Raw genomic sequence first — 27,126 nt, 5'->3', positions numbered from 1 at the left:
TGAGAGGATCATGGGACAGGAGGCCCAGGGAGAAAGAAAAAGGGGGGGGGACCCAGAGGATGGGCAAGGGGTATAGTGAGAGGGACAGAGGGAGAAAAAGGAGAGAGAGAAAAAGAATGTGTGCATATAAATAAATAATGGATGGGGTATGAGGGAGAGGTGCGCATTAGACAAAGTTGAGTATGGTGCGACTAGTGTCCTGAGCTGCATATATTTCAATGCAAGAAGTATCGTAGGAAAGGCAGATGATAATGCTGAAGATGAGGTAGCTCATTTACAAACAGAGGCAATGTACAATGAGGAGAATCTGTTGATAGGACAAAATTGCAGTCAACAGGATGAGTTGCAATGTAAAAAGTAGATAAAATCGAATGGGTGAATATAGGACTGAACGTGTTGTATTTGAATGTGCACAGTATACAGAATAAAGTAGATGAACTTGTAGCGTAGTTGCAGATTGGCAGGTGGGCATCACTGAATCATGGCTGAAAGAAGATTGTAGCTGGGAGCTCAATGTCCAAGGATACACATTGTATCGAAAGGACAGGCAGGGAGGCAGAGGGGGTGACGTTGCTCTGTTGGTAAAAGGTGAAATCAAATCTTTAGAAAGAGGGAACATAGGGTCAGAAAATGTTGAATCGTTCTGGATGGAACTAAGGAACTGCAAAGGTTAAAAAACCCTGATGGGAGTTGTATACAGACCCCCAAACAGTAGTAAGGATGTGGTTGACATATTACAACAGGAGATAGAATATGCATGCCACAAGGGCAATGTTACAATAGTCATTAGGATTTCAATATGCTGGTAGATTGGGAAAATCAGGTTGGTGCTGGATTCCAGGAGGGTGAATTTCTAGCATGCCTGAGAGGGCTTTTTAGAGCAGCTTGTGCTTGTAAGGGATCAGCTATTCTGGATTGAATGTTGTGCAATGAACCAGAATTGATTAAAGAGCTTAAGGTAAAAGAACCCTTCAGGTTAGATGATCATATGATCAAATTCACCCTGATATTCAAGAAGCTACAGTCAGATGTGTCAGTATTACAGTGGAGTAAAGGGAATTACAGAGGCATGAGTGAGGAGTTGGCCAGAATTGATTGGAAAAGAACACTGGCAGGGATGATGGCAGAGCAGCAATGGCTGGAATTTCTGCAAGCAATTTGGAAGGCACAGCATATATACATCCCAAAGAGGAAGGAGTATTATAAAGGCAAGGCGACACAATGATGGCTAACAAGAGAAGTCAAAGCCAGCATAAAAGCCAAAAAGAGGACATATAATAGAGCAAAAATTAGTGACAGGTTAGAGGACTGGGAAGCTTTTAAAAACCCACAGAAGACAACTAAAAAGTCATTAAAAAGGAAAAGATGAAATATGAAAGTAAGCTAGCAAATAATATAAAGAGGATTCCAAAAGTTTCTTCAGATACACTAAGTGTAAAAGAGAGGTGAGGGTGGATATTAGACTGCTAGTAAACAATACTGGAGTTTTAGCAATGGCAGACAAACTAAATAAGTATTTTGCATCAGTCTTCACCGTGGAAGACACTAGCAGTATGGTGGAAGTTCCAGGTGTCAGGGGTCATGAAGGGTGAGAAGTTACCATTTACAGAGTAGATAGGTGTCACCTGGACCAGATGTTCTGAAAGAGGTGGCTGAATAGATTGTGGAGGCATTAGTAATGATCTTTCAAGAATCACTAGATTCTGGAATGGTTCTGGAGGACTGGAAAATTGCATTTGTCACTCCACTCTTCAAGAAGAGAGAGAGGTAAAAGAAAGGAAACTATAGGCCAGTTAGTCTGACCTCAGTGGTTGGGAAGATGTTGGAGACAATTATTAAGGATGAGGTCTCAGGTTACTTGGAAGCAAGTGATAAAATAAGTCATAGTCAGCATGGTTTCCTCAAGGGAAAACCTTGCCTGACAAATCTGTTGGAATTCTTTGAGGAAATAATGAGTGGGATAGAAAAAGGAGAATCAGTTGATGTGTGCTTGGACTTTCAGAAGGCCTTTGACAAGGCACCACACATGAGGCTTAACAAGCTATGAGCCCACTGTATAACAGGAAAGATGCTGTCATGGATAAAGCAGTGACAGATTGGCAGGAGAGAAAGAGTGGGAATAATGGGAGCCTTTTCTGACTGTCTGCCGGTGACTAGTGGTGTTCCACAGGGGTCTGTGTTGGGTCCGATCCATTTTACATTATATATTAATGATGAGGGTGATGGAATTGATGGCTTTGTTGCAAAGTTTGCAAATGATATGAAGATGGGTGAAGGGCAGGTAGTTTTGCGGAAATAGGGAGGCCACAGAAGGGCTTAGACAGATTAGGAGAATGAGCAAAGTAATGGCAGATGGAGTGCAGTGTCAGGAAGTGTAAGGTCATGCACTGTGGTAGAAGAAATTAAAGGTAGACCATTTTCTAAATGGAGAGAAAGTACAAAAACTGAGGCACAAAGGGACCTGGGAGTCCTTGTGTAGGGTGCCCTAAAGGTTAATTTGCAGGTTGAGTCTGTGGTGAGGAAGGCAAATGCAATATTAGTATTCATTTCAAGAGGACTAGAATATAAAAGCAAGGATGTAATGTTGAGACTTTATAAAGCACTGGTGAAGCCTCACCTGGAGTGTTGACAGCATTTTTGGGCCCCTTATCTTAGAAAAGATGTGCTGAAATTGGAGAGGGTTCAAAGGGGGTTCTCGAAAATGATTCCAGGATTGAATGGCTTATCATATGAAGAGTGTTTGATGGCTCTGGGCCTTTATTCACTAGAATTCAGAAGAATGAGGGGTGACCTCATTGAAAGCTATCAAATGGTGAAAGGCCTTGATAGAATGGAAGTGGAGGGGATGCTTCCTGCAGTGGGAGAATCTAAGATCAGGGGATATAGCCTCAGCATAGAGGGGCATCCTTTTAGAATGGAGATGAGGAATTTTGTTATCCAGTGAATGGTGAATCTGTGGAATTCTTTGCCACAGGCAGCAGTGGAGGCCAAGTCTTTATGTATATTTAAGGTAGAAGTTGATAGATTCTTGATTGGTCAGCGCATGAAGGAATATAGGGAGAAGGCAGGAGATTGAGGCGGAGACGAAAGTTGGATCAGCCATGATGGAATGGTAGAGCAGACTCGATGGGCGAAATGGCCTACTTCTGCTTCTATATTCTATGGCCTTGTGGTCTTCCCACAGGGATTGCTCCCTCTGTGATTCCCTTGTTCATTCACCCCTCTGCACTAATCACTCCCCTGGCACATCCCTGCAAGCAGCCTAAATACTACAGCTACCCAGTCACCTCCTCCCTCACCTTGATTCAGGGGCCCTAAACAGTCCTTCCAGGTGAGGCAACCCTTTACCTGTGAACCTGCTGGGGTCACCTATTGTGTCCAGTGCATCAGATGTGCCCTCCTCTACGCTGGTGAGATCCGTCGTAAATTGAGGACTGTTTCGTTGAGCACCTCCGCTCCATCTGCCGAAAGTGGAACTTACCAGCAGTTAAACATGTTAATTCCAATTCCCATTCTGACACGTGCCAAGATGAGGCCACCCTTAGGGTGGAGGAGCAACACCTTATATTCTGTCTGGCTAGTCTCCAACCTGATGGCATGAATATCGATTTCTCCTTCCCGTTAAAAAAAAAATTCCCTCCCCTCTGCCCTTCTTCTATTCCTCATTCTGGCCTCTTACCTCTTCTCACCTGCCTATCACCTTGCTCTGGGTCCCCTCCCCCTTCCCATTCTCCTATGGTCCATTCTTCTCTATCAGGTTCCTTCCTTTCCAGCCCTTTACCTTTCCTACCCACCTGGTTTCACCTATCACCTTTGAGCTATCCTCCTTCCGAACTCTTTATATTTTATCATCTTCCCTCTTCTTTTCCAGTCCCGATGAAGGGTCTCGAACGGAAACATCGACTATTTATTCATTTCCGTAGATGCTGCCTGACCTGCTAAGTTCCTCCAGCATTGTGCGCGTGTTGTTCTGGATTTCCAGCATCTGCAAAATTTCTCATGATTAAAATTCAATTCCCATCAGCCCAGATAAAGTTTGAAAAGTTATTCTTCAAATCCTATTCACATCTTTGATGTCCTATCTTTGTTTATTCTGCAGAATAGCTTCTCATCTAGAATATAACCAGAAGATGATCCTCTGAGATAGTGTCCCACCTCTGGTCCACTCAGAGAATGCTGTATGAATGGTGGGTCTTCAAACCTGCCTCAGTACCAGAATTCTGATTTAAGCAGAGCCTCTATATGGTGAACATCAGTATCAATTGCTGCCTCCAGGAATGATTATTCCAGTAAAGACCCCTCTGAATTGTTTACTGTCTGTATCTCATACACTGGGGTGGCACAGTAGCATAGTGGTTAGCACAGCACTTTACAGCATGCCAGTTGTAAAGTCAGGGTTCGATTCCCATTGCTGCCTCTAAGGAGTTTGCACGTTCTCCCCGTGACTGCTTGGGTTTTCTCCAGGTGCTTCGATTTCCAACGACACACAGGTTAGGATTAGTGAGTTGTGTACATGCTATGTCGGTGCAGAAGCCTGGCGACATTTGTGGGCTGCCCAGCACAGTCCTCACTGATTTGATTTGATGTGATGACACATTTCACTATGTTTTGATATACATGCAACAAAAAGCTAATCTCTAATTTCGTTTTTCCCCCTTCATCCCTCTACCTCTTCTGTTTCAAATACGAGGATCATCAGGTTCCTTTGTACGGCAACATTTTGCACACTCACTCCCTTTAAATAATAACTTGCTTGCTTACTCCTCCCTCTAGAGTGGATAATCCTGATTTTCCCCACATGATATTCCCTATGCCAAACTTCTTCCCCACTCACTTAATCCAAATAAATCTCCTTGCTGACTGTGTCCTCCTCGCACCTACCTTTACACCTTCAGTGAACTTGGCCCAGGTGCTCTCAGTCTTTTCCTTCATGGCATTAATATAGACTGTTAATAGCTGAAGTCCCAGCACTGATCACTGTGGTACCATCCTCCCCCAGGATCAGGTCTTGATGAAAGGGTCTCAGCCCAAAACATCGATTGTACATTTCCCTCCATAGATGCTGCTTGACCTCCTGAGTTCCTCCAGCACTTTTGTGTGTACAGTATTGCTCAAGAATTCCAGCATCTTCAAAATCGCCCGTGTTTGTGATTTACTAATTGACTCATTTAAATTGACCATCTATTTTCTGTAAGTTAGGCAATCCCTATTCATGTCAATATATTACTCCCAATCCTGTGTCCTTCTCCCTTGTGCAGTTATCATACATGTAGCACTGTACCAAATAGATATACTTTTTTGATCCCAGAGGAAAATAAAGTCTGGAAATACATAGTACCTATATAAAGTATTCACCCCTCCGCCCCCCCCCCCCAGAAGTTTTCATGTTTTATTGCTTTACAACATTGAATCAATGGATTTAATTTGGCTTTTTTTGATGCTGATCAACAGAAAAAAAAAGACTCTTTTGTGTCAAAGTGAAAGTGATCTAAATGAATTAATATAAAACACAAAATAATTGATTGCATAAGTATTCACCCCCTTTAATATGACAAACCAAATCATCACTGGTGCAGCCAATTGGTATTAGAAGTCATGTAATTAGTTAAATGAAGATCACCTGTGTGCAGTCAAGGTGTTTCAACTGATTGTAGTAAAATACATCTGTAGATGTACAGATGGTAGTGGTAGTGGCACAAGGATAGATATAACAACAGGAACTGAGTCAGTGTTAGATATTACGTTAGTGTCTAATACCTTGGCTGGCATTAGTAACTGGGGAGTTTGGACTGCTTCAACAGTAGGCAGTGATCACTACCCAGTTTTGTGTTCAGTGGGTGAAAGAGCTGAAGTAAGACCAGGTGGCGGAACCCCAAAGTGGGTGTTTGAAAAAGCTGATTGGGGTAAGTTCCAGAAGTTGAGTGAAGGAGGGTTGACAAAGATTGATATTTCTGGAAATGTCGATGAATTAAACAGTCAGGTGACTTCAACAATTATCATGGCAGCAGAAGGATCTATACCTAGGAGTAAAAATAGGATGAATAGAAAACTGGTACCATGGTGGACAGAGGAATGTTGTCAGGCTGTAAAAAACAGAAATAGAGCATTCAGGCTAGTTAAAAGAACCCATAATATGCAGCATTTGGTTCAATATAAGAAAGCACAGGCAGTGGTGAGAAGAACTATACGTCAAGCTAAAAGGGCAAGTTGGAGGGGTTTTTGTGACAAGGTAGGAAGAACAACACCTGTGGGAGAGATATGGGGAATGATTAAGAGGATGGGAGGAGATAGAAGGGAATGGGAATATCCAGTAATGATATCTGAGGAGGAAACTGCAGTCTCCAGTAGGGATAAGGCTGAGGTCATGGCCAAGTCACTTGTACTGATACACAGTTCAGAAAATTTGTCTGAAGAAGGGAAAGAATAATGAGCCAACACCCAGGTGTGTTAAGCAGGAGGGAAGGAACAGATGATATAATTGATGATTCATTTACATTAGCAGAAATGGTGAGAGCAATAAAGAGATTGAGACCAGCCTCCCCAGGGAAAGATCTGATATGCTCTGTGATGCTAAAAAATCTAGGAGAAGGAGCGCTCTTGAAGTTGCTGCATTTTTATAACAGAGTGTGGGAGGAGGGAAGATTACCAAGTGCACGGAAAGAAGCAGTAGTAATTCCAATAAGGAAGCCTGGCAAGGATCTGTCAAAACCTACCAGCTACAGACCAATTGCATTAACATCAAGTATATGTAAGATAATGGAAAGGATGATAACAGAAAGGTTATCATATGAGCTTGAGAAAAGGGGAATGCTAGCAAGTTATCAGAGTGGTTTTAGAAAGGGAAGGAATTCCATGGACTCAGTGATTATGTTAGAGACTGAAATAAGGAAGGCCCAGGCAAATAGAGAGTCAGTAGTGGCAGTGTTCTTTGACATTGAAAAAGCCTATGATATGATGTGGAAGGAAGGATTATTAATTAAACTGCACAAGATGGGGGTTGGTGGGAGAGTTTTTAATTGGATTAAAGATTTTTTGTTTGGTAGAAAAATTCAAGTTCGGATTGGATCAGAATTATCAAAACAGTACATAGTGGAAAATGGCACACCTCAAGGTAGTGTGATTAGCCCGTTACTTTTCATCATTATGATCAATGATGTCTTCGCAAAGGTACCAGTGGATATAGGTAGGTCACTGTTTGCGAATGATGGGGCCTTGTGGAAAAGAGGCAGGAACATGGACCATATAATCAGGAAACTACAAGAAGCAATTGATGAAGTGGTGGAGTGGGGTTATGATTGGGGATGTAGATTTTCAGTAGATAAAACTCAAACTGTATTTTTTACCAGGAAAATGGTTGAGGTAGGGAAGAAGTTAAGGATGTATGGGGTTGAATTAGAAAGGGTTGCATCATTTAAATTTCTGGGAGTTATATTTGACTCACGATTATCATGGGCAGACCATATCAGGAAAGTTGAGGAGAAATGTAAAAAAGTAATAAATGTGATGAGATGTTTGACTGGTAGGGAATGGGGAGCAAGTTGTTCAGCTTTGAAGAGAATGTATCTGGCTTTAGTAAGATCTGTATTGTATTATGGAAATATAGTATATGGATCAGCAGCTAGGTCTCTTATAAGGAAACTGGATGTGATTCAGGCTCAGGCCTTGGGAGTGTGCAGTGGGGCTTTTAAAACGTCACCAATGTCAGCCCTACAGGTAGAAATGGGAATAATGCCTTTGGAACTAAGAAGGATGCAACTGATGGCAAACTACTGGGCTAACTTGCAGGGGCACAATGATTCTCACCCTACTAAAGGAGTGTTGCAGGAGTGCTGGGAAAATGGGAGGTTTCAGAGGGATACCTTTAGTCGGGTAGGGAATGATATCGCGAAAGAATGTGGAGTATTTGATCTGAGGAGAAGTCCTTCAGTAGTTTATCCGGTTGTAGCTCCATGGAAGCTTGTATGGTCTGACATAGACTGGCATTTGTTAGAGGTAAAAAGGAAAGAAAGATATAAAACAGATTTGGTAAATGCATTTAACTGTCATGTGATGGAAAAGTATAGTGATTATACTCACATTTATACGGATGGTGCGAAGGAACCCGAAACAGGAGTGACAGGGTTTGGGGTGGTAATACCAGCAAAAGAAATTGGAATCAGCAGAAGAACATCTAATAAGTTAGGGGTGTTTACAGTGGAGATGCTGGCAGTGCTGGTTGCATTGCAATGGGTGCAGAAAGCCAGACAAGCCAAAGCATTGATATGTTCAGATTCATCCTCAGCTCTAGCAAGTTTAAGGTCTTTTCACACAAACAGTCGGCAAGATGTACTTTATGAAGTCCTTCAGTTAGTTACAAGAATTGCAAATCAGGGAGGTCAGGTAAAATTTCTATGGGTTCCAGCACATGTAGGGATGAAGGGGAATGAGAGGGTGGATGAGTTGGCAGAGAGGGTGGATGAGTTGGCAAAGAAGGTGTTAAAAAAAGAAAATGTGGAAATGCACATTAGTATCAGTAAAGCAGAGGTTAAGTGTGTAATCTGGGAAAAAGGCAACCGAATGTGGCAAGAAAGATGGGACAGGGAGGGGAAAGGGAGGCATTTATATCAAATACAAAAGAGTGTTGCAGTTACTAGGGTAGGTAATGGAAACAGAAGAGAGGAAATTGTGTGGACTAGGTTAAGGCTGGGGCATTGTGCATTAAACAAAACATTGAAAATGATAGGGAAACACTAGACAGGATTGTGTGAGGAATGTCAGGAAGAGGAGTCAGTAGAACATGTAGTTTTGAGTTGCAGGAAGTATGGGATACAGAGAGAGATGATGAGAAATAAATTAAGGGAGTTGGGGATGCAGCAATTCACATTAAAAGGGTTGCTGGGCATGGGTGAGAGAGCACAAGTCCGGGTATTTTTAGCGTTTTTAAGGGGTACAGGGTTTTTTTTTTATAGAATATGACAAATAAACAGGAATAGGATACTAGGATGGTCAAAGATGGGAGGGTGAAGTGTAGGTTTGTGTGTGTGTGCGTGCGTGCGATTGGGTGAAGGAATTTAGAATGTCTGTCTAGTGCAAGTTCTGGAGCAGAGGGTGGCGGTAATGCACCATTAAGCTGGATGCCAAACGCCGTAAAACAAGATACAGACAGACAGGTCCAACTGCTGATGAGTTAGTATCCTGGCAAAAACTACACTATGAAGACAAAAGAACACTCCAACCAACTTTGTGAAAGGGTTATTGAAAAGCACAAGCCAGGAGATGGATATAAGAAAATTCCTGGAGGAAAACTTGATGCAGTCTGCAAGAGAACTGCAACTTGGGAGATTCGTTTTCCAGCAAGACAATGACCTCAAGCATAAAGCCAAAGCTACACAGGAATGGCTTAAAAACAAAGTTAATATCCTGGAGTGGCCAAGTCAGGGCCCAGACCTCAATCCAATTGAGAATTTGTGGCTAGACTTAAAGGGCTGTTCAGTCATAACCCCTGTGCAATCTGACAGTTTGAGCAGTTTTGGAAAGAAGAATGGGGAAAAAATTGCAGTGTCCAGATGTGTAAAGCTAATAGAGACCTATTCACACAGACTCAAGACTAATTGCTGCCAAAGATTCATCTACTAAATACTGACTTGAAGGGGTTGAATACTTCTGCATTTAATTACTTGTTTTATATTTATAATTAATTTAGATCACTTTGTAGAGATCTGTTTTCACTTTGACACAAAAGTCTTTTTCTGTTGATCAGTGTCAAAAAAGCCAAATTAAATGCACTGTGATTCAATGTTGTAAAACATGAAAACTTTCAAGAGGGGTGAATACTTTTTATAGGCACTAATTACTTTGGATTCTGTTATCCACTCTTGTATGTTACATCCTCAAAACTCCAGCAGCTTTAACAAGCATGATTTTCAGAAAGCCATACTGACTCTGGCCTTAAGAACAATACAAATTGAGTATTTGATAATGCTACATAAAATGGCCAAAAGCTTTCTGCTATCCTTTCCCAGCTCTTATCTCATCCACCACCCCCACCCACTCATCTTCTTCCCTCATCTGGCTTCACCTATCATCTGCCGGCTTGTACCCCTCCTCCATCATCCCTCCTTTTTGTAGTTTCTGCACCCCCCTCCCGCACTTTCCAGCCCTCATGAAGGGTCTCAGCCAAAACATTGACTGTTTATTCCATTCCAGAGATGCTGCCTGTCCTGTGAGTTCCTCCAGCATTTTGTGTCTGTTACTATAGCTTTCTGCTTTGTTTTCATTTTTTAGCTAAAATATTGAACAGAATGAAAGAACTGAATGAAGTTCCTTCCTCTATTGGAAGAGTCCCGAAGGGGGGTTATTATCTTAAAGTGACTGTTTCGCCATTTACAAATATTGGCAGGATTCCTACATAGTTTTTTTTTTTTAAAAAAAACAGTTCAAGAAATTTTCAATGTTATCTGGCCAAACCTTTCTTTGTCTGAGAATGTGATAGCTTCAAATATTTCTTCGTATTTATTCCAAACCATCTGTGTTCTTTCACTCTTGTAGGGCACTAATCTCTCGTACATCTGCAAATAATTGATGAGAAAAATTATGCACTGTATTAGTCAATAACAATTGTTAAACTAATAACTACATTGAATGCTGGCAACAAGAAAGCATACCCCATATTTTCAAGCCCTGTAGCAAAATTGTGACTGAAGCATTTCTGGGGCTTAATTTAAACAAAACAAAGTCTATTCATTAGAATGACAGAAAGGCCATATGTTCAGTGAATTTCTAAAAGACAGAACTTACTCAAGTTATGAATGGATTCCATTTGTACAAGTACCCATTAGTCCATTTTATCCTAGAGTCTGAAAATATACAAAAATCCAATACAAAACTACACAAAAATACAAACCAAGAATTCAGTTTATTTCCCTTTATATTTGTCATTGATTGTACTGTATTGCTGCTGTAAAGTTAAGTTTCACCACCTATGTCAAAGATATTAAAACCTGGTTCGGATTCTGAAAAGTCACTGATTACAGTAACCATACCTTCACAGTATTGTAATGCACAGCATGTCCAATAAGAACAATGAATAAGTGGAGGGAGGGAGGGAGGGAGGAAACGAGTTCTGTCATTCATAGTGATGAGCATACAGTATGCCAGTGAGTTGAATTTACTAATATTGTGGGAGCTTGTTTGCATGTAGAGGTGTCCAAAGGGCAGGTGTTTATAAACTGGGAACAATCTGTGGACAAAATGAGAATTAGCATTTGTCCTTTTGTCTACTGATACCATCAGAAATGATTTTCAGCACTAATCTCAACAGTCCAGCATGAAGAGGACAAAAGAAAATCCAAACCATTAACATTAGTTTAAGATCTGTGTGAAACATACTTGAAGATGAAAATACAGGAAAATTGCTAAAAACCTTGATTAAAGAGATCAGAGCAGGACACTTAATTATAAAACAATTAAGCAAAATGAATGTGATTTCATGAAAGGGAAATGATGTTGGCCATATTTGCTGGAGTTCTTTCTACATAGAAGCAACATAAACAAGATGGATAAGAGAAAACAATACATGTAGTGTATTGAGTTTCCAAAAGGTGCTCAATAATGAGGTCCATAAAAGGTAATTGCATAAGGTAAGAGAGCATGGGGTTGGGGTAAAATACTGGCACAGATAACTGATAAAAGCACAGTTAGAATTAATGTGTGATTTTTGGATCAGTAATTAATAGGAAGTCATAGAGATCAGTGCAAGTACCTAAAATATTTACAATCAATCTTAATGATTTGTATCAGGCAGGTGAATTTTCTGTAAGGCAGGTTTTCTGATGTTCAAAGATGGGTCCTGACGAAGGGACTCAGCCTGATACGTTAACTGAGTTCCTCCAGCATTTTGTGTGTGTTGCTCTGGCTTTCCAGCATCTGTAGAATCTCTAGTGTCAAAGTTAGTTTAACAAGTTGAGGTTACAAAGAGTTAGCTAAGGGACATGAATATGTTTAGCAAGCGGATAAGATGGTAAGTGGAGCACAAGCTGGGCAAGTGCAGGACCATCCTTCTCCAAAGAAATAAAAAAAGTTTCTCTTTTTTAAAAAAGTAATTAGTTCACAATATATTGTGGTAGAGATCTGGGTGAAGGTCCTAGTGCTTGCTGTTACAAAGAAAGCACAATAGCGCCTCTACTTTCTTTGAAGTTTGTGCAGATTCACCTTGTCATCTAAAACTTTGACAAACTTCCACAGATACGCAGTGGAGAGCATCCTGACAGGGTTCATCATAGCCTGGTATGTCCACGAATGGAAAAGCCTACAGCAAGCACATTGAGCACATCTGCAGGGAGTGCCACAACAAGAAAGTGGCTTCTATCATGAAGGACTCCAACCATCCGGATCTTGCTTCTTCTCACTGTTACCATTGGTAAAGAGGTACAGGAGCCTTAGGTCCCACACCACCAGATTCAGGAGCAGTTATTACCCTACAACCATTCGGCTCCTGAACCAGCTTCACATCACTCATCTCAATTCACTCTCAAGGATTCTACCACTCATGTTGCCAGCATTATTTATGTACTGTTATTTGTTTTTACACAAATTTTCCTCTTTTGCACTTTTTTGTTTGGTCTTTGTGTGCAGGTTTTCATTGATTCTTTTGTATCTCTGGCCTACTGTAAATGCCGGCTAGAAAAGAAAGGGCTGCACAGCAGCTTAGCAGATAACACATCGCTTTACTGTGCTAGTGATTCAGGTTTGATTCCTGCCACTCTTGTATTTTCTCCCCGTGACCACGGGAGTTCCTCTAGGTGCCCAGGTTTCCTCCCTCATTCCAAAGCGCACAGGTGACTTGGTCCTATGGGTGTCATTGGGCAGGAAGTGCCTGTTACTGTGCTGTATCTCAAAATTAAAAAGAAATTTAAAATTAGTACATGGAGATTATATACTGTGTATTTTGATCGTAAATTTACTTTGAACTTTAAAATGCAGATACAACAAATAATCAGAGTGTGCTTTGAGAGATATTGCACATAAAGTAGAGATGTTTGGATCCAACTTTCCAAGGCACTGGTGGGACCGTACCTGGAGTACTGCAGACAATTCTGGGCTCCCTACGTAGGAGTTTGCAATAGAGTCGGTGCAGAAAAGATTTACTGCGGTGAAGAAGTTAATGTATTAAGAGAGGAGATTTAATGGTTGCAGTTTAGAAGAATGAAAGCTGAAGCGGACACACAAGATTTTGAAGGAGGTTGACAGGACGAGTGTGCTGAGAGGATTTATTCCCAAGTGGGGCAAAATAGAACTGGGAGTCATGTTTTCAGAATAAAGAGTAACCCATTTCAGATGCAGATGAGGAGGAAATTGTGTTCTTGGGCATCATAAGAGTTCTCCAACTCAGTGAGCTGTGTTGACAGAGACTTGAAATATGTCCATGGTGGAGACTGATAGACATCTGAACTATATATCATTCAAGGAGTTTAAGGACAGAGCAGTAAAATTGAAGCCAATGTTGGATCATGATCTTATTGTGTAGTAGAGTAGTTTTGAAGGGTCAACTATTTTACAGCCTCTCCTGCTTCTTACATTCAGCCTTATTAGTCTGATCACAATATCGACACAATCTTACTTGTTGAAACTAAGATCGATTTTACGCAAGGCAGAGAGTAAACATACAGTCGGTTTGGAAATTTAAGATTCAAACTCATGCCTGAGCGCTATAACATTCACAAAAGCTTTCTGAGAATCTCAAGAGACACAGAAACGTGCCTGTTTCAGTTGCAATGCTATTTGACGTCTTACCTCTTCCACAATCTGAGTCAGATGCTCGGAGCAGCCGTTATAATGCATGGCAAATGGAAATCGGTAGCTATGGAGAGCCAAGCAGCCTTTTGGCTTTAGAATCCTGTCAACCTCCTTCAAAAACTTCTCCACATCAAACCAATGTGCTGCTGTCACCGCTGTGACCAAGTCAACAGACGCGTCCTTGAAATCCATCTTCTCTGCCGCACCCTGTCTGTAGAGAACAATTACACGTACAGAGATACAACATCGTCAATAATCCGCTGGTTTCTATGGAAGGGATCTGATTCTATTTCAAATATAAAGAAATGTTTATTGGCAAAAATCGATTGGCTACAAAACTAGGTTGGGTAGCTCCAAAGTTTTGGCTCTACAAAGTTCACAATTCACGTACAAGATGGATGAAAGTGCACTAATTTAGTGCAATTTATGCTATTGGACAAATTGTTCACTCTGATAGCATGTGTACTCACACCACAAGTATGCAGAGCAGGTAGTAGGTGTCATATCATATACCGTTGATTGGCACCAACCCCACCAAACAGGCCAGGAAGATCTAGATAAACCAGTGTGATTATTATGCATGGATTCCTCACACAACAGAATCCACAACTGCGCAATATGAAGGGATCCTCAACCATCAGTAGTTCTGAGTTGGGACAGAGTTGCGTCTGTTCACTTCGCACTCTTTCAGTACTGCAGGGGCTGAGCGCTGTCCATACGTTAACCCACATCCTTTGGCGCAAGCTGGTGCTTTGGTGGACTGTAGGAGGGGGGAGGACGGGCAAAAGGCATCTCCACACAAGGGTTTATCCAGCAGCATTGCAGAGAACAGCTTTGGTAGGCTTTGTGAGAAATATAAGCAGCACTTCAGTTAAGGTGATCTGAAAGTGGGCAACTTGCCCGTAAAGTGCCTTCGAGCTGCCACCACAAGCTGTTAGCAGCACTTCACTAATACCTCTGCTCTATTCATAATTCAAAATGGACGAGAGTACAGCTGATTATATGAAGCAGCATTGCCCATCACTTTCCTCCGACAACTGTTTCCCTGCGTGTTAAAGCCAGTTAGTGCAACAAAGCTGGAATAAATGATCTCTGAATAATATAAACCCTAACAATCACAAAGTTACAGCGACTCTTAAAACCTAAAGAACAATTGCTTGTTAACTCATCTCCACTTACAAGCAGGCTAAAATCAGAGCAGTAATTGAAGGCTTGATAGGAGATATGCAAGGAAATATGCAAGAGCAGAGAGTGATAAATCCTGGAGTCAAGAGGGTGAGTTACCAGTAGCCAGGAGTTGAGAGAGGAGATGAATAATCTCTCTTCTTGTACCCACCCCACCATTAATCCCTTACATTACATGTGTCAGAGCACTGGAGCAGGGATCCAATCACAGACCCAATACTGTGCACACAGTGATATTAATTGAGTAACAAATCTCAAGGTGCAAACAAAGTCAGCGTCAAAGTTCAGGTAGAGAACAAAACAGCCAGAGAAATCCAAAAATCAGAATCAGGAAACAGGCAGAGTCAATATTCAGACAGACAGAGTACAGATACAAATGCTGGAAAACTCACTGACACAATCCAGCAACAGACAGGTGAAAACGCAGGACTAAAATACACTGAGCAACAAACAGAGAGGTAGATGATAGGTGGAGCACAATGAGACAGAAGTGGTAATAATGAGAAACAGGTGAGAGACGGAGTACTCAGTAATACAGGGGCCGGAGTAGAGCAGGAGCGGGGACAGGAGCACATGGGGCATGAAAACAACTGAGCACATGGCAATATAAAACCACAGACTGACGGTTTGGGGGAAAACCCACAAAAAGACAGAGTTCAACTGGAGGTACTGACAACATGGTCTATGAGGCCAAGAATATTAACTCTTTAGCTGCAGCAATCAGCTCCGAACACCCAGAGGTTGCACTCATTTTATAGTGTTCACTTCTATATCCCAGTTTTCACCTTAAAGTCTTCAAAATTTTTCATTTTAAATCACTAATTTTCAGCACATGCATATTCAGCGATTACCTATAGGAAACATTATTGAGTCCACACGTCTTCTTGGCCTCTTCAATCTGAGCCTCGCTCACATCAACTCCAACCACAGTGTCAAAGAAGGGAGCCAGTCCCCTGGAACTCTGGCCAGAACCGCATCCCACATCCACCGCAAGGCTGAACGGCTTCCCCTTCTGTAAAGGGAAACATGATTCAGCCAAACACTTTCCACTCTGCTGCAAGTATGTCTTCAATAACAACACGTCCATTTATTATAGTTGCACAAGATACAACTAACTGCACCTTCAGCAACAAATTGGATAGCATCTTTAACATATCACTTCTCAAAGTATTTTATAGGAAGAAGACTTACCCATATAAGGAGATGTTTGGAAAGTGAGAAGCGAAGAGGGTGAGAAGTTTTGAGAAGTTATGGCTTGGAAAGCTGAAGACAATTCTGACAGAGGTGAAACAATGGCAGTCAGTGTTGTTTAAGAGGCTAGAACTGGAAAATAAGGACATTCTAAAGGTTCAGAGGTACAGAAAAGCAACACTTTACATTTATGTCCCCCATCTTTGAACCAACCACAATTAGAAACAGTTTCTCTCCAAAAATTCTATCAAGTCACTGTGATCTTGTAGGACAAATGAAAACTGTTTAAAAACTGCTCACAGTGGGAGTTCTGAAATAATAACAGAAAATGCTGAAGATGTTCGATGGGTTAGACAGCATCTGTGCAGAGAGAAGGAGGATTAATGTTTCGGGCAGAACTGGAAAGGAAAATCAAGTTTCCTGACAACCTTTGCTATGGGGAAAACCATTACGGCTATCACAATAGTTTTGCGATCACTCGAGTCGAGTATGATACTCTGCTAAGGGGTTGTCTGTTGGTGGGTCCTCAGGTGGTTGTAGAGGCCAGTCCAGGATCCATGTATTCTGGTGCAGTGTGGGCACGAGCAAGTGGTGGGGGTGGTCAGTGGTTGGGTCTTTTGGTCACAGGCTGCTTGTTCTCTGTGGCATAACAGTGGTCATTCTCATGCAGCACAACTCCCTCTTGAACAGATTTCCTCCAGGTTGATCAAAATGGAGAATGCCTGTGCGTGACTTTGCTTAACGTGGGGAGTCTGATGCAAGGGTAGCCACTATGTGGTCCTTGACAGGTCAGTGTCAGGGTCCAGTGGCACGGAGTGCAAGGTGACTGACACCCTTCACGGCTGCATCCTTCCTCCACTTTCACTGCTGTTGTGATATATCGTCATCTCCTGTCCACTCCACCGCTGAGATCTTGATTAGAGGGTTCTTTGTCTAGAACACCTTGCTTGATCTTAGTGCCATGGGTGACACTACCATATGGCTTTGTTCTTGGGATCTCAGGAACTCATAAGCCTATCCACCACGACGAGGTGAAAGAGAATTTGATTGGTATAGATATTTGTAAGGTAAATTATTGTTAAAAAGTCTGTTGAAAACTGAGATTACAGCTGCCTGGGAAGCCACACCACCAGGTTCAGGAATGGTTATTACCTCTCCACCGTCAGGCTTTTGAACCTATGGAGATAACTTCACTCAACTTCACTTGCTCCATCACTGAACTGTCCCCACAACCTCTGGACTGATTTTCAAGGACTCTTCATCTCATGTTCTCGATACATTGTTTATTTATTTATTATTATTATTATTATTATTTCTTTTGAATTTGCGTAGTTTGTTGTCTCTTTCACACCCATTGTCCGCCCTGCTGAGTACAGAATTTCATTGATTTTAATATGGTTTTTGAATTTACTGAATATACCCAGTAGAAAATGAATCTCAGAACTGTATATGGTGACATGTACTATGTACTCTTGTAATAAATTTACTTTGGATTTTGCCAGTGGTGAACAGATTAAATGTCAGAACTTTCAGATACCTTAAAAGATTTTTTTGTTTGCAAATCAGATCTCTTTGATATTAGGATCCAGTAGCATTTTAAGAATGTTGAATGGGTATCCAGCTCAGTAAATCACATGGAGGACAAAGAAAAGGCCGTTTATAGTTATCAACAGCTGCATCATGTAGCTAATAGTTCTCCTCTGTGTCCCACAAGAGACTTCCACAAGATGGCACCGTAAGATGCTAAATTCCACTGCAGGGAATTTATTGCTAACATGCTGAAGGCCGGATTGTCACTCTTTCCCATTTTGGTAGGGAGTTGCTCATCAAAATGGGAGGCACAGAAGTTAAAGCAGAAACTCTCAACTGGTGAAATGGTGAAGTTTTATGGCAGATGCTGTTCCTCCCTCTGCATACAGGTAGAGGCTAAAGAGCAAGGCTCCAGAGATGAGGATATTAAAAGATGTGGTCACAAGAGCGGAGGAGCAGCTATGGGTTTGCTTCAGATTGGTGGACTGGGCTGTGTTCAAAGTAAATTTATTATCAAAGTACATATGTGTTTCCACGTACAACCCTGAGATTCATTTTCTTGCAGGCAAACTCTATAAACCCATAATAGACTAATAACCATAATAGAATCAGTGGAAGACCACACCAACTTGGGCATTCAACCAGTCTGCAAAAGACACAAACTGTGTGGATACAAAAAGAAAGAAATAATAATACTAAATAAATAAGCAATAAATATCGAGAACATGATGTGAAGAGTCCTTGAAAGTGAGATCATAGGTTGTGGGAACATCTCAATGATGGGGCTAATAAAGTTGAGTAAAGTTATTCCTTTGGTTTGAGAGCCAATTGTTTAAAGGTAATAACTATTCTCAAACCTGGTGGTGTGAGTCCTGAGGCTCCAGCACCTTCTTCCTGATGGCAGCCACAAGAAGTGATCTGGTTCTTGTTGATAAAAGTCCCTGATCATAGATACTGCTTTCCTGCAATAACATTTTCTATTGATGTGCTCAGTGATGGGCTGGGCTGTATCCTCTACTTTTTGTAGGATTTTCATTTCAAGCGTATTAGTGTTTCCATAGCAGCCTGTGATGCAGTCAGTCAATATACTCTCCACTACATGTATATAGAAGTTTGTCAAAGTTTTAGATGTCCTGCTGAATCTTTGCAAACTCCTAAAGAAGTAAAGGCGCTGCTGTGCTCTCTTCATAATTGAACTTACGTGCTAGGCCCAGAACAGGTCCTCCGAAATGATAACATCAAAGAGTTTAAAGTTGCTAACCCTCTTTACTTCTGATCTTCCAAAGATAACTGGCTGATAGACTTCTGGTTTCCTCCTGCTGAAGTCAATAATCAGCTCCTTGGTCTTGCTGACATTGAGTAAGAGGTTGTTGTTATGGCACCACTCAGCCAGATTTTCAATCTCCCTCCTACGTGTTGATTCATCACCACCTTTGATTTAGCCTATGACAGTGGTGTTGTCAGCAAACTTCAATATGGCATTGGAGCTGTGCTTAGCCACACAGACATAAACGTACAGTAAGCAGGGCAGGGGGCTAAGTACACAGCATTGTGGTGCACCTGTGCTGATGGAGTCTGTGGAGGAGATGTTGTTGCCAATCCAAACTGATGGGGTCTGCAAGTGAGGAAATCGTGGATCCAATTGCACAAGGAGGTAGTGAAGCTTATTGACTAGTTTTGAGGAGATGATGGTATTGAATGCCAAGCTGTAGTCAATGAAGAGCCTCCTGATGTTTGCATCTTTGCTGTATAGATGTTCCAGGGTTGAGTGAAGAGCCAGTGAGATGGACCTGCTGTGGACCTGTTGCTCTGGCAGGTAAATTGCAGCAGATCCAAGTTGCTTCTCAGGCAGGAGTTGTTTCAGAATCAGGTTTAATATCACCAGCATATGTTGTAAACTTTGTTGTCTTTGTGATAGCAGTACAATGCAACATATGATAAGAGAAAGAATTACAGTAAGTATATAAATATATGAAATAGTTGAGTTAAATAACTAGTGCAAAAGTAGAAATAAAGTAGTTCATGAGTTCATGGTCCATTCAGAAATCTGGTGGCAGAGGGGAAGAAGCTGTGCCTTCAGGCTCCTGTACCTCCTACCTGATGGTAGCGGTGAGAACAAGGCGTGACCTGGGTGATGCTGGTCCTTAATGATAGACACCATGCTTTTGAGGCATCCTAGATACTATGAAGGCTCGTTCCCACGATGGAGCTGACTGAGTTTACAACTCTCTGCAGCTTATTTTGATCCTGTGCAGTGGCCCCACCTCCCATACCAGTTGGTGATGCGGCCAGTTAGAATGCTCTCCACAGTGCAACCGTAGAAATTTGCGAGTATTTTTGGTGACATACCAAATCTCTTCAACTCCTAAAGGAATATAGCCGCTGGTGTGTCTTCTTTGTAACTGCATCAATATGTTTGCTCCAGGTATAAACTTCAGAGATGCTGACATCCAGGAATGTTAAATTGCTCACTCTTTCCACTTCCAATCGCTCTCTGAGGACCAGAGTGTGTTCCCTCATCTTACCCTTCCTGAACTCCACAATCAGTTCTTTGGTTTTACTGATGTTGAGTGCAAGGTTGTTGCTATGACACCACTCAACTAGTTGGTATATTTCGCTCCTGTATGCCCTCTCATCACCATCTGAAATTTTGCCAACAATATGTTGTATCAGCGGCAGATTTATAGGTGGCGTTTGAGTTGTGTCTAGCCACACAGTCATGGGTGTAGAGAGTGTAGAGCAGTGAGCTAAGCACACATCCCTGAGGCATGCCGCTGTTGATTGTCAGTGAGGTGGAGATGTTATATCCCACCTGCACAGATTGTGGTCTTCCAGTTAGGAGGCTGAGGATCCAGATGCAGAGGGAGGTACAGAGGCCCAGGTACCGGAGCTTTTCAATCAGAACTGTACCTTGCTTCATCACCAACCTCTCAAAACACTTCATCACAATGGATGTAAATGCTACTGGATGATAGTCACTGAGGCAGGTTACCACGTTCTTCTCAGCCACCAGTACGATTGAAGCCTGCTTGAAGCAGGTGGGTACCTCAAACTTCCAAAGCAAGAGGTTAACGATCTCATTGAACACTCCAGCCAGTTGATCCGTACTATGGATCTGAAGGAATACACTATGGTTGTCACAGACTTTATAAAAATGAGTGTAGCCCTACAAAATCATTCAGAAATTTACCCAGCCAGAGGCCCTGGATGAGCCATGAGATCCACAATCTGCTGAGGCCGTATCAGAGGCATTGGTGACCAAAAAAGTTGCAAGAGATCCAGGTATGATCTCTGGAAAACCATCTCATGAGCAAATTGGTGAATCTGGACTAAGCATGAATCAATGAAGGTTGCTCGACAGCTGTGGTAGGGATTGAATGCTATCACCTCTTACGAAGTGAAGTCAAGGTGACAGCAGGGCTTTGCTCCCAGATGAGTTCAATGCCTTCTATGCTCAGCTTGACTGTCAAAACATAGAGAAACCATCACAAACTCCCACATTGTGATTTCAGTCTCTGAGCCCGACATGAGGAGGGTGAACCCATGGAAAAGATCTGGCCCCGATGGGTATCTGGCTAAGTACTAAAGACCTGTGATGATCAACTGGCTGGAGTGTTTATTGAGATCTTTAATCTCTCACTTCAGCAGTCTGAAGTACCTATCTGCTTCAAGGAGGCTTCAATTGTACCGGTGCCAAAGAAGGACATGGTAACCTGCCTCAGTGACTATCATCCAATAGCACTTACATCCACTGTGATGAAGTGCTTCGAGAGGTTGGTGATGAAACATATCAATTCCTGCCAGGGGAGAGATTTGGATCCATTCCAATTTGCCTAATGACACAACAGGTCCGCAGCAGATGCCATTTCATTGGCTCTTCACTCAATCTTGGAACATCTGGGCAGCAAAGGTGCATACATCAGGATGCTCTTTATTGATGACAGAACAGTGTTCAATACTATCATCCCTCAAAACTAATCAATAAGCTTCAAGACCCCCTTGTGCAGTTGGATCCTTGATTTCCTCAGTTGCAGACCCCAGTCAGTTTAGATTTGCAACAACATCTCATCTACAAGGCTCGACTCACTTTACCGTTAATGTTGTGTGGGTAGCCACAGCTCCAATGCCATATTGAAGTTTGCTAGCAACACCAGTGTCATAACCTGAATCCAAGGTAGTGACGAATCAGCATTTATGAGGGAGATTGAAAGTATGGCTGAGAGGTGCCACAACAACAGCTTCTCACTCAATGTCAGCAAGACCAAGGAGCTGATTATTGACTCCAGGAGGAGGAAACCGGAGGCACATGAGCCAGTCCTCTTCGGGGATCAGAGGTGGAGGGGGTCAGCAACTTGAAATTCCTCAGTGTTATCATTTCAGAGGATCTGTCCTGGGTCCAGCACACAAGTGCAATTACAAAGAAAGCACGGCAATGGCTCTACTTCCTTAGGAGTTTGCAAAGATTCAGCATGTCACCTAAAAATTTGACAAACTTCTATAGATGTGTGGTGGAGAGTATACTGACTGGCTGCATCACAGCCTGGTATGGAAACACCAATGCCCTTGAATGGAAAATCCTACAAAAAACAGTGGATATGGCTCAGTCCATCATGGGTAAAGCTCTCCTCAGATGTCACAGGTGAGCAGTATCCATCATCAGGGACTCCTACCTCCCGGGTCATACTCTCTTCTCGCTGTTGCCGCCAGGAAGAGAGTACAGGAGCCTCAGTACTCACGCTACCAGGTTCAGTAACAGTTATTACCCTTCAACCATCAGGCTCTTGAATCAGAGGGGTTAACTTCACTGAACTTCACTTGCCCGTCACTGAACTGTTCCCACAATCTATAGACTCACGTTCAAGGACCCTTCATCTCATGCCCTCAATATTGATTGCTTATGTATTTATTATTATTGTTATTTCTTTTTTTCTTTTGTATTTGCACAGTTTTGCACACTGGTTGTCCACCCTGTTGGGTACAGTCTTTCATCAAATCTATTATGGTTGTTGGATATACTGAGAATGCCCACAAGGGTTGTATATATGTACTTTGATAATAAATTTTCTTTGAACTTTGTACTTTAAAAGTTGAATTCTGTCATTCATCCAAATCATCCAATCCTTTTGCCATATCTTAAATTATAGGTGATTATTGTCAAATGTGGTTGACAGTTCAAGTTTGTGGTTATTCATGTGTATATAGGTACATTGCCAAATGAAACAACGTTCCTCTGGACCAAGGTGCACAGTACAGTACATATAACTCAGACACAACACATAAAGTAACATTTCCACAAATAAATTAACAAATAATCAAATATATTCCAGAATTATGAATTATGGAACTAGATATTCTTTCTAATAGAATCATTCAATGTGTACTGTTCCTTTACAGGAACTAAGAATATCTCACTTTATTTTCATGACAAAGTTAATGATCTTTCCCTCATGGCTTGGTACAAAGTTTAATCTCTCATGGGTAACGAGGCATGAACCAGCAGCTTAAAGTGCAACTGAATGAACAGGGTGAATAGAAGGACGCTTTTAAAACTCCTTTATCTCTTGACTTCATGCACACATATGTTTATGCACAGCTATTCACATTTTTAGAAATCCAGTTAAAAATAATCCTGATTTAATTGTGGCTTCTGTTAGTGTGTAGAAGATCAGAATTCGAAGCTCTTTCCTTTTACTGCAGTGGTCAGAAGCTAATCTTATTTCCTGGCATCTATCTGCTATGTTTTCTTAGTTCTCTCACCTTTTTCTCCAGGTATTTGAGGATGAGGCTGTTAATTTCAGTAGATGCAAAGGGTCTGTATTTCTGGTACAGAGCAGCATGTTCCTTCCCCTCGAAAAAACGTGTGGCCATGCTTGTGTGAAATAAAACTACCAAACTCTTCACCAACAGGCTTGTTAGATACAAGTAGTTCTCCGTCTGATGAAAGATCTTCCACTTGAAGCATTAACTCTGTTTCTCTTTCTGCACAGATTGCCCGAGTGCTTACAGCGTTTCCTGTTTAGTATTCTTAGTCACTGTTCTCACTTGTCAGATCAGCAATGAAAAACCAGTAAGTTTCTGGGGCAGCTCCCGGCCTCTCCAGCCCATTGGTTCTCTCATTTCCCTGCCGTCAGTAAACATATCAGTATGCAGCTGAAGAGGGCAACGTGGGGTAACCCTGAGTGGAAAAGACTAAACTCAAGAAAATTATTGCCTGTTTGCTGAGTTTATTGGAAGTGTCTTTCACCTCACTGAAGCCATACTTGTTGACCAGGCATGGCAAGCAACTCATGTGAGGAGGAGTTACACTGAAAGTCTTGGAATTATAAAGTGTTCTTCAAGAACGTTGGACTATGTCAGACTGCTTCAGAGTGAATTAGGTGAAATGAATGCTCCTGTGCACCATATTCAACAATTACATTACAAACATTAATGCAGACACCTGCAACACCTACTGCAAACATTAACACCCAATCACATAGTTTGTCACATTACTTCCTTGCGCATGAAGCTAATTAAAATAACTGAGTAGAAGTGATTTTGTTGTTGTGGGTGTTGATGAACAGTTGAGGTAGGTGCAGGAGGTGCCTTAAACCTCCCTAAGGCTGGTATACCTGTCAATCTGATTAAGGTCAGAATACCCACATCACTACCTTGCATAATTTATATCTTAAGGATCTTCCCCCCGCGCCCCCCCCCCCACCACAACCCAAACTACCTGACCTGAACAGCATCCGCTGAAACCAGCTCGGATAAGTTCTAACCAGGGATCCCAAAATTAAGTAAAGAGACCCCAAAAACCTCCAGCAGGCACCCCGTCCTGCCCAGACTGCTCAGTATGAGACCTTCTGTCACTTAGCTGTCTTGGTCCTCCTGAAGTTCTTTTCTGACTTGATGGCTGGGACTTTAAACCACTCACTGAGGTGAAAGTTAGTAGATTCAGCTCCTAGCAGACAATGCCAGATAAGAAACTATATTTTTTACTGGCAAGCAGCTGGTCAGAAGGTGAGATACTTGGCTTTTGCTGAGGCATTCTGCTGGTGGCCACCTGCCAACCAGAAAAAAGTGATACAAGCAATTACCACCTATTGGTAGATTAGACTGGCCCACCTATTGAATTGAACTGACTTTATTTCTTACATCCTTCACATACATGAGGAGTAAAATTCCTTATGTTACGACTCCATCTAAATGTGCCATGTGCAATCATAGTAATTTATAATAATTTATAATAAATAGAACAGTCAATGTAATATTGAGTACACTCAAATCAGCGCGAGTTCATCAGTCTGATGGCCTACTGGAAGAAGCTGTCCCAGAGCCTGTTGGTCCTGGCTTTTATGCTGCGGTACCGTTTCCCAGATGGTAGCAGCTGGAATAGATTGTGGTTGGGGTGACTTGGGTCCCCAATGATCCTTCAAGCCCTTTTTTCACACTTGTCCTTGTAAATGTCCTAAATCGTGGGAAGTTCACAACTACAGATGCGCTGGGCTGTCCACACCACTCTCTGCAGAGTCCTGCAATTGAGGGAGGTACAGTTCCCGTACCAGGCAGTGATGCAGCCAGTCAGGAGGCTCTCAGTTGTGCCCCTGTAGATTTCCATTTCATGGTTGTAAGGAAACATTACAAGTGGGTGGCATTTGGGATTGTTTATAGTTAAAAACCACAAAACTGTGCTGGGAACTTCTCTGTTAGTGCACCTGCCATCAATGGACATCAGTGCCTGTGCTGACATTGAATGGCCTAGACAGCTTCATACCATGGCATTCATTGGCGAGCCTCGGCAGAACTTGCAGTAGTCAATGCTGCCTTTTATTTTTGTATTTAAAGAAGGAAACTGCTTAAATGATGAGATCTAACTGGGTATTTTCGGAAGATTGTGTTGTACACTCAAACACCAGCTAAGGTCCACAGATTGTGTTCGAATTAACAGGGAATACCTTATCAAGTATTGAGGAGCTGATACTCATTCAATGGGTAGCGTCAGTGCTGACCAAGAGGAAGAAGGCAAAGAATTAACCTGTATACCTATATTTTTCTGCTGAGCAATGTTTTCACAGGCTCACACATTCCAAAGCTGCTATCAACGAAGCATTTGATATTCTGTTGGAAGACTGTTGTGTGTTTAACATTTCAGTAGTATTTGAGTAATTTTGTAAGTATATTGTTTGATTAAGCATTCTTGTTCATTTTAGTAATTCACTATGGGTTACATGTAAAATAAGTATATTGCATATGTCATGATGCTGCTATGTGATATGTGCGCACTTCGCTCAAAGTAAAGAACAAGCTAAGACTTATATCTCTCGGCTCCTCGTTTTTCTTCCAATTAGTTTAATGTTTTGAAGTTACAAAGCATAACAGTGGCAATGAAGCATTTTTAAAACGAACCCAAGACAGCTACCTACCATTTGAAGTGCAGTGAGACATATGAGTTTTAGACTAATTGTTTATAAAAACAGTGCAGCAAGTGAGAGAGAGAGAGAGAGAGAGAGAGAGAAGTGATCAAATTAAAAGAAAAACAGAAAATGGAAGAGTTCATGGGTTCATAAACAATGAGTACCATGTGATGATAATCATATAAAAAAAGTGCAGAATTGGCTGGCTGCATCGGAAAGATTGATGTGTTCAATCGCACAAAACATAACAGGTTTTTGCATACTGAGCAAATTGAACAGTATTTTGAAGTGAATGAAATAGCCAATGAGAAGTGAGTGCCTATTTTGCTGAGTGCATTGGATTTCAAAACATCCAGTTTACTTAGAAGTTTAACTACTCCAACCAAACCAGCTGAAATGAGCTTTGCTGATATCGTGAACGTAATGCAGGAACACTTAGAAATAAAACCATTGTTGATTGCAGAAAACTTTAGGTTTCATAAGCAGAATCAAAAAGAAAGGGAGTCTCTTTCAGCGTACATAGTAGAATTGAAGAGATTCTCTGAGCATTCTTGGTTTAATAATGGGCTTAATGATGCATGAACAGATCATTTAGTTTGTGGGATTGAAGAAGAAAGAATTTAAAATGGCTCCTAACTGAAGCACAATTTAAATTTAAAAAAGCAGTTGAAATAGCTGTATCAATGGAAATGGCAGATAGAGACACAACTGAGTTGCAGTCAGGAATGAAAGTGAGGGAGTCAACAGAGAATTTGTCAGATGATGTTGTAAATGAGGAAACCGAGTGGAGAGATCATATCACAAAGAGTGCAATAGAAGGATTAATAAGAGAATACTCCAGTGAACTAAATGCTCCTTCCCAAGATCAAGATGCACAAACTAGAAGAAAACCGAAAGACGAGAAAGGTGTCCAAAGCTGTCAGAACCACTTCCAGCAGTCCCAGAGTCAGCTCCTACAACCACGGTGGTGGAGACCCCAGGATCTGAGATTGTTTCACAGCCACAAGTCTCACCTGCCAAGCAGTGATCCCCCTTGTCAGGAAAGACATTA

At 41.7% G+C, this 27,126-nt stretch overlaps 1 protein-coding gene across 2 annotated transcripts in view; it reads right to left on the bottom strand.

Moving 5' to 3' along the window:
* The window catches only part of LOC140199899 (putative methyltransferase DDB_G0268948), a 39,207-nt gene extending 15,514 nt beyond the window's left edge, over positions 1-23,693 (bottom strand). For both annotated transcript variants that reach the window (XR_011886520.1, XM_072262403.1), the window contains exons 1-4: positions 23,437-23,693; positions 15,810-15,970; positions 13,771-13,984; positions 10,447-10,547 (exon numbers count right to left, since the gene is read on the bottom strand). Coding sequence is in view for 1 of the 2 variants with exons in the window: in XM_072262403.1 (XP_072118504.1) it covers positions 10,447-10,547; positions 13,771-13,984; positions 15,810-15,970; positions 23,437-23,547 (587 nt within the window). In the remaining variant the exon portion in view is untranslated. The remainder of the gene's footprint in view (positions 1-10,446; positions 10,548-13,770; positions 13,985-15,809; positions 15,971-23,436) is intronic.
* Between the last annotated feature and the right edge of the window lie 3,433 nt (positions 23,694-27,126).

Source organism: Mobula birostris, chromosome 6, assembly GCF_030028105.1.
Source record: "Mobula birostris isolate sMobBir1 chromosome 6, sMobBir1.hap1, whole genome shotgun sequence".
NCBI lineage: Eukaryota > Metazoa > Chordata > Chondrichthyes > Myliobatiformes > Myliobatidae > Mobula > Mobula birostris.
Note: the sequence above shows the minus strand (reverse complement) of the source record. Positions and strands in the feature narration are given on the sequence as shown.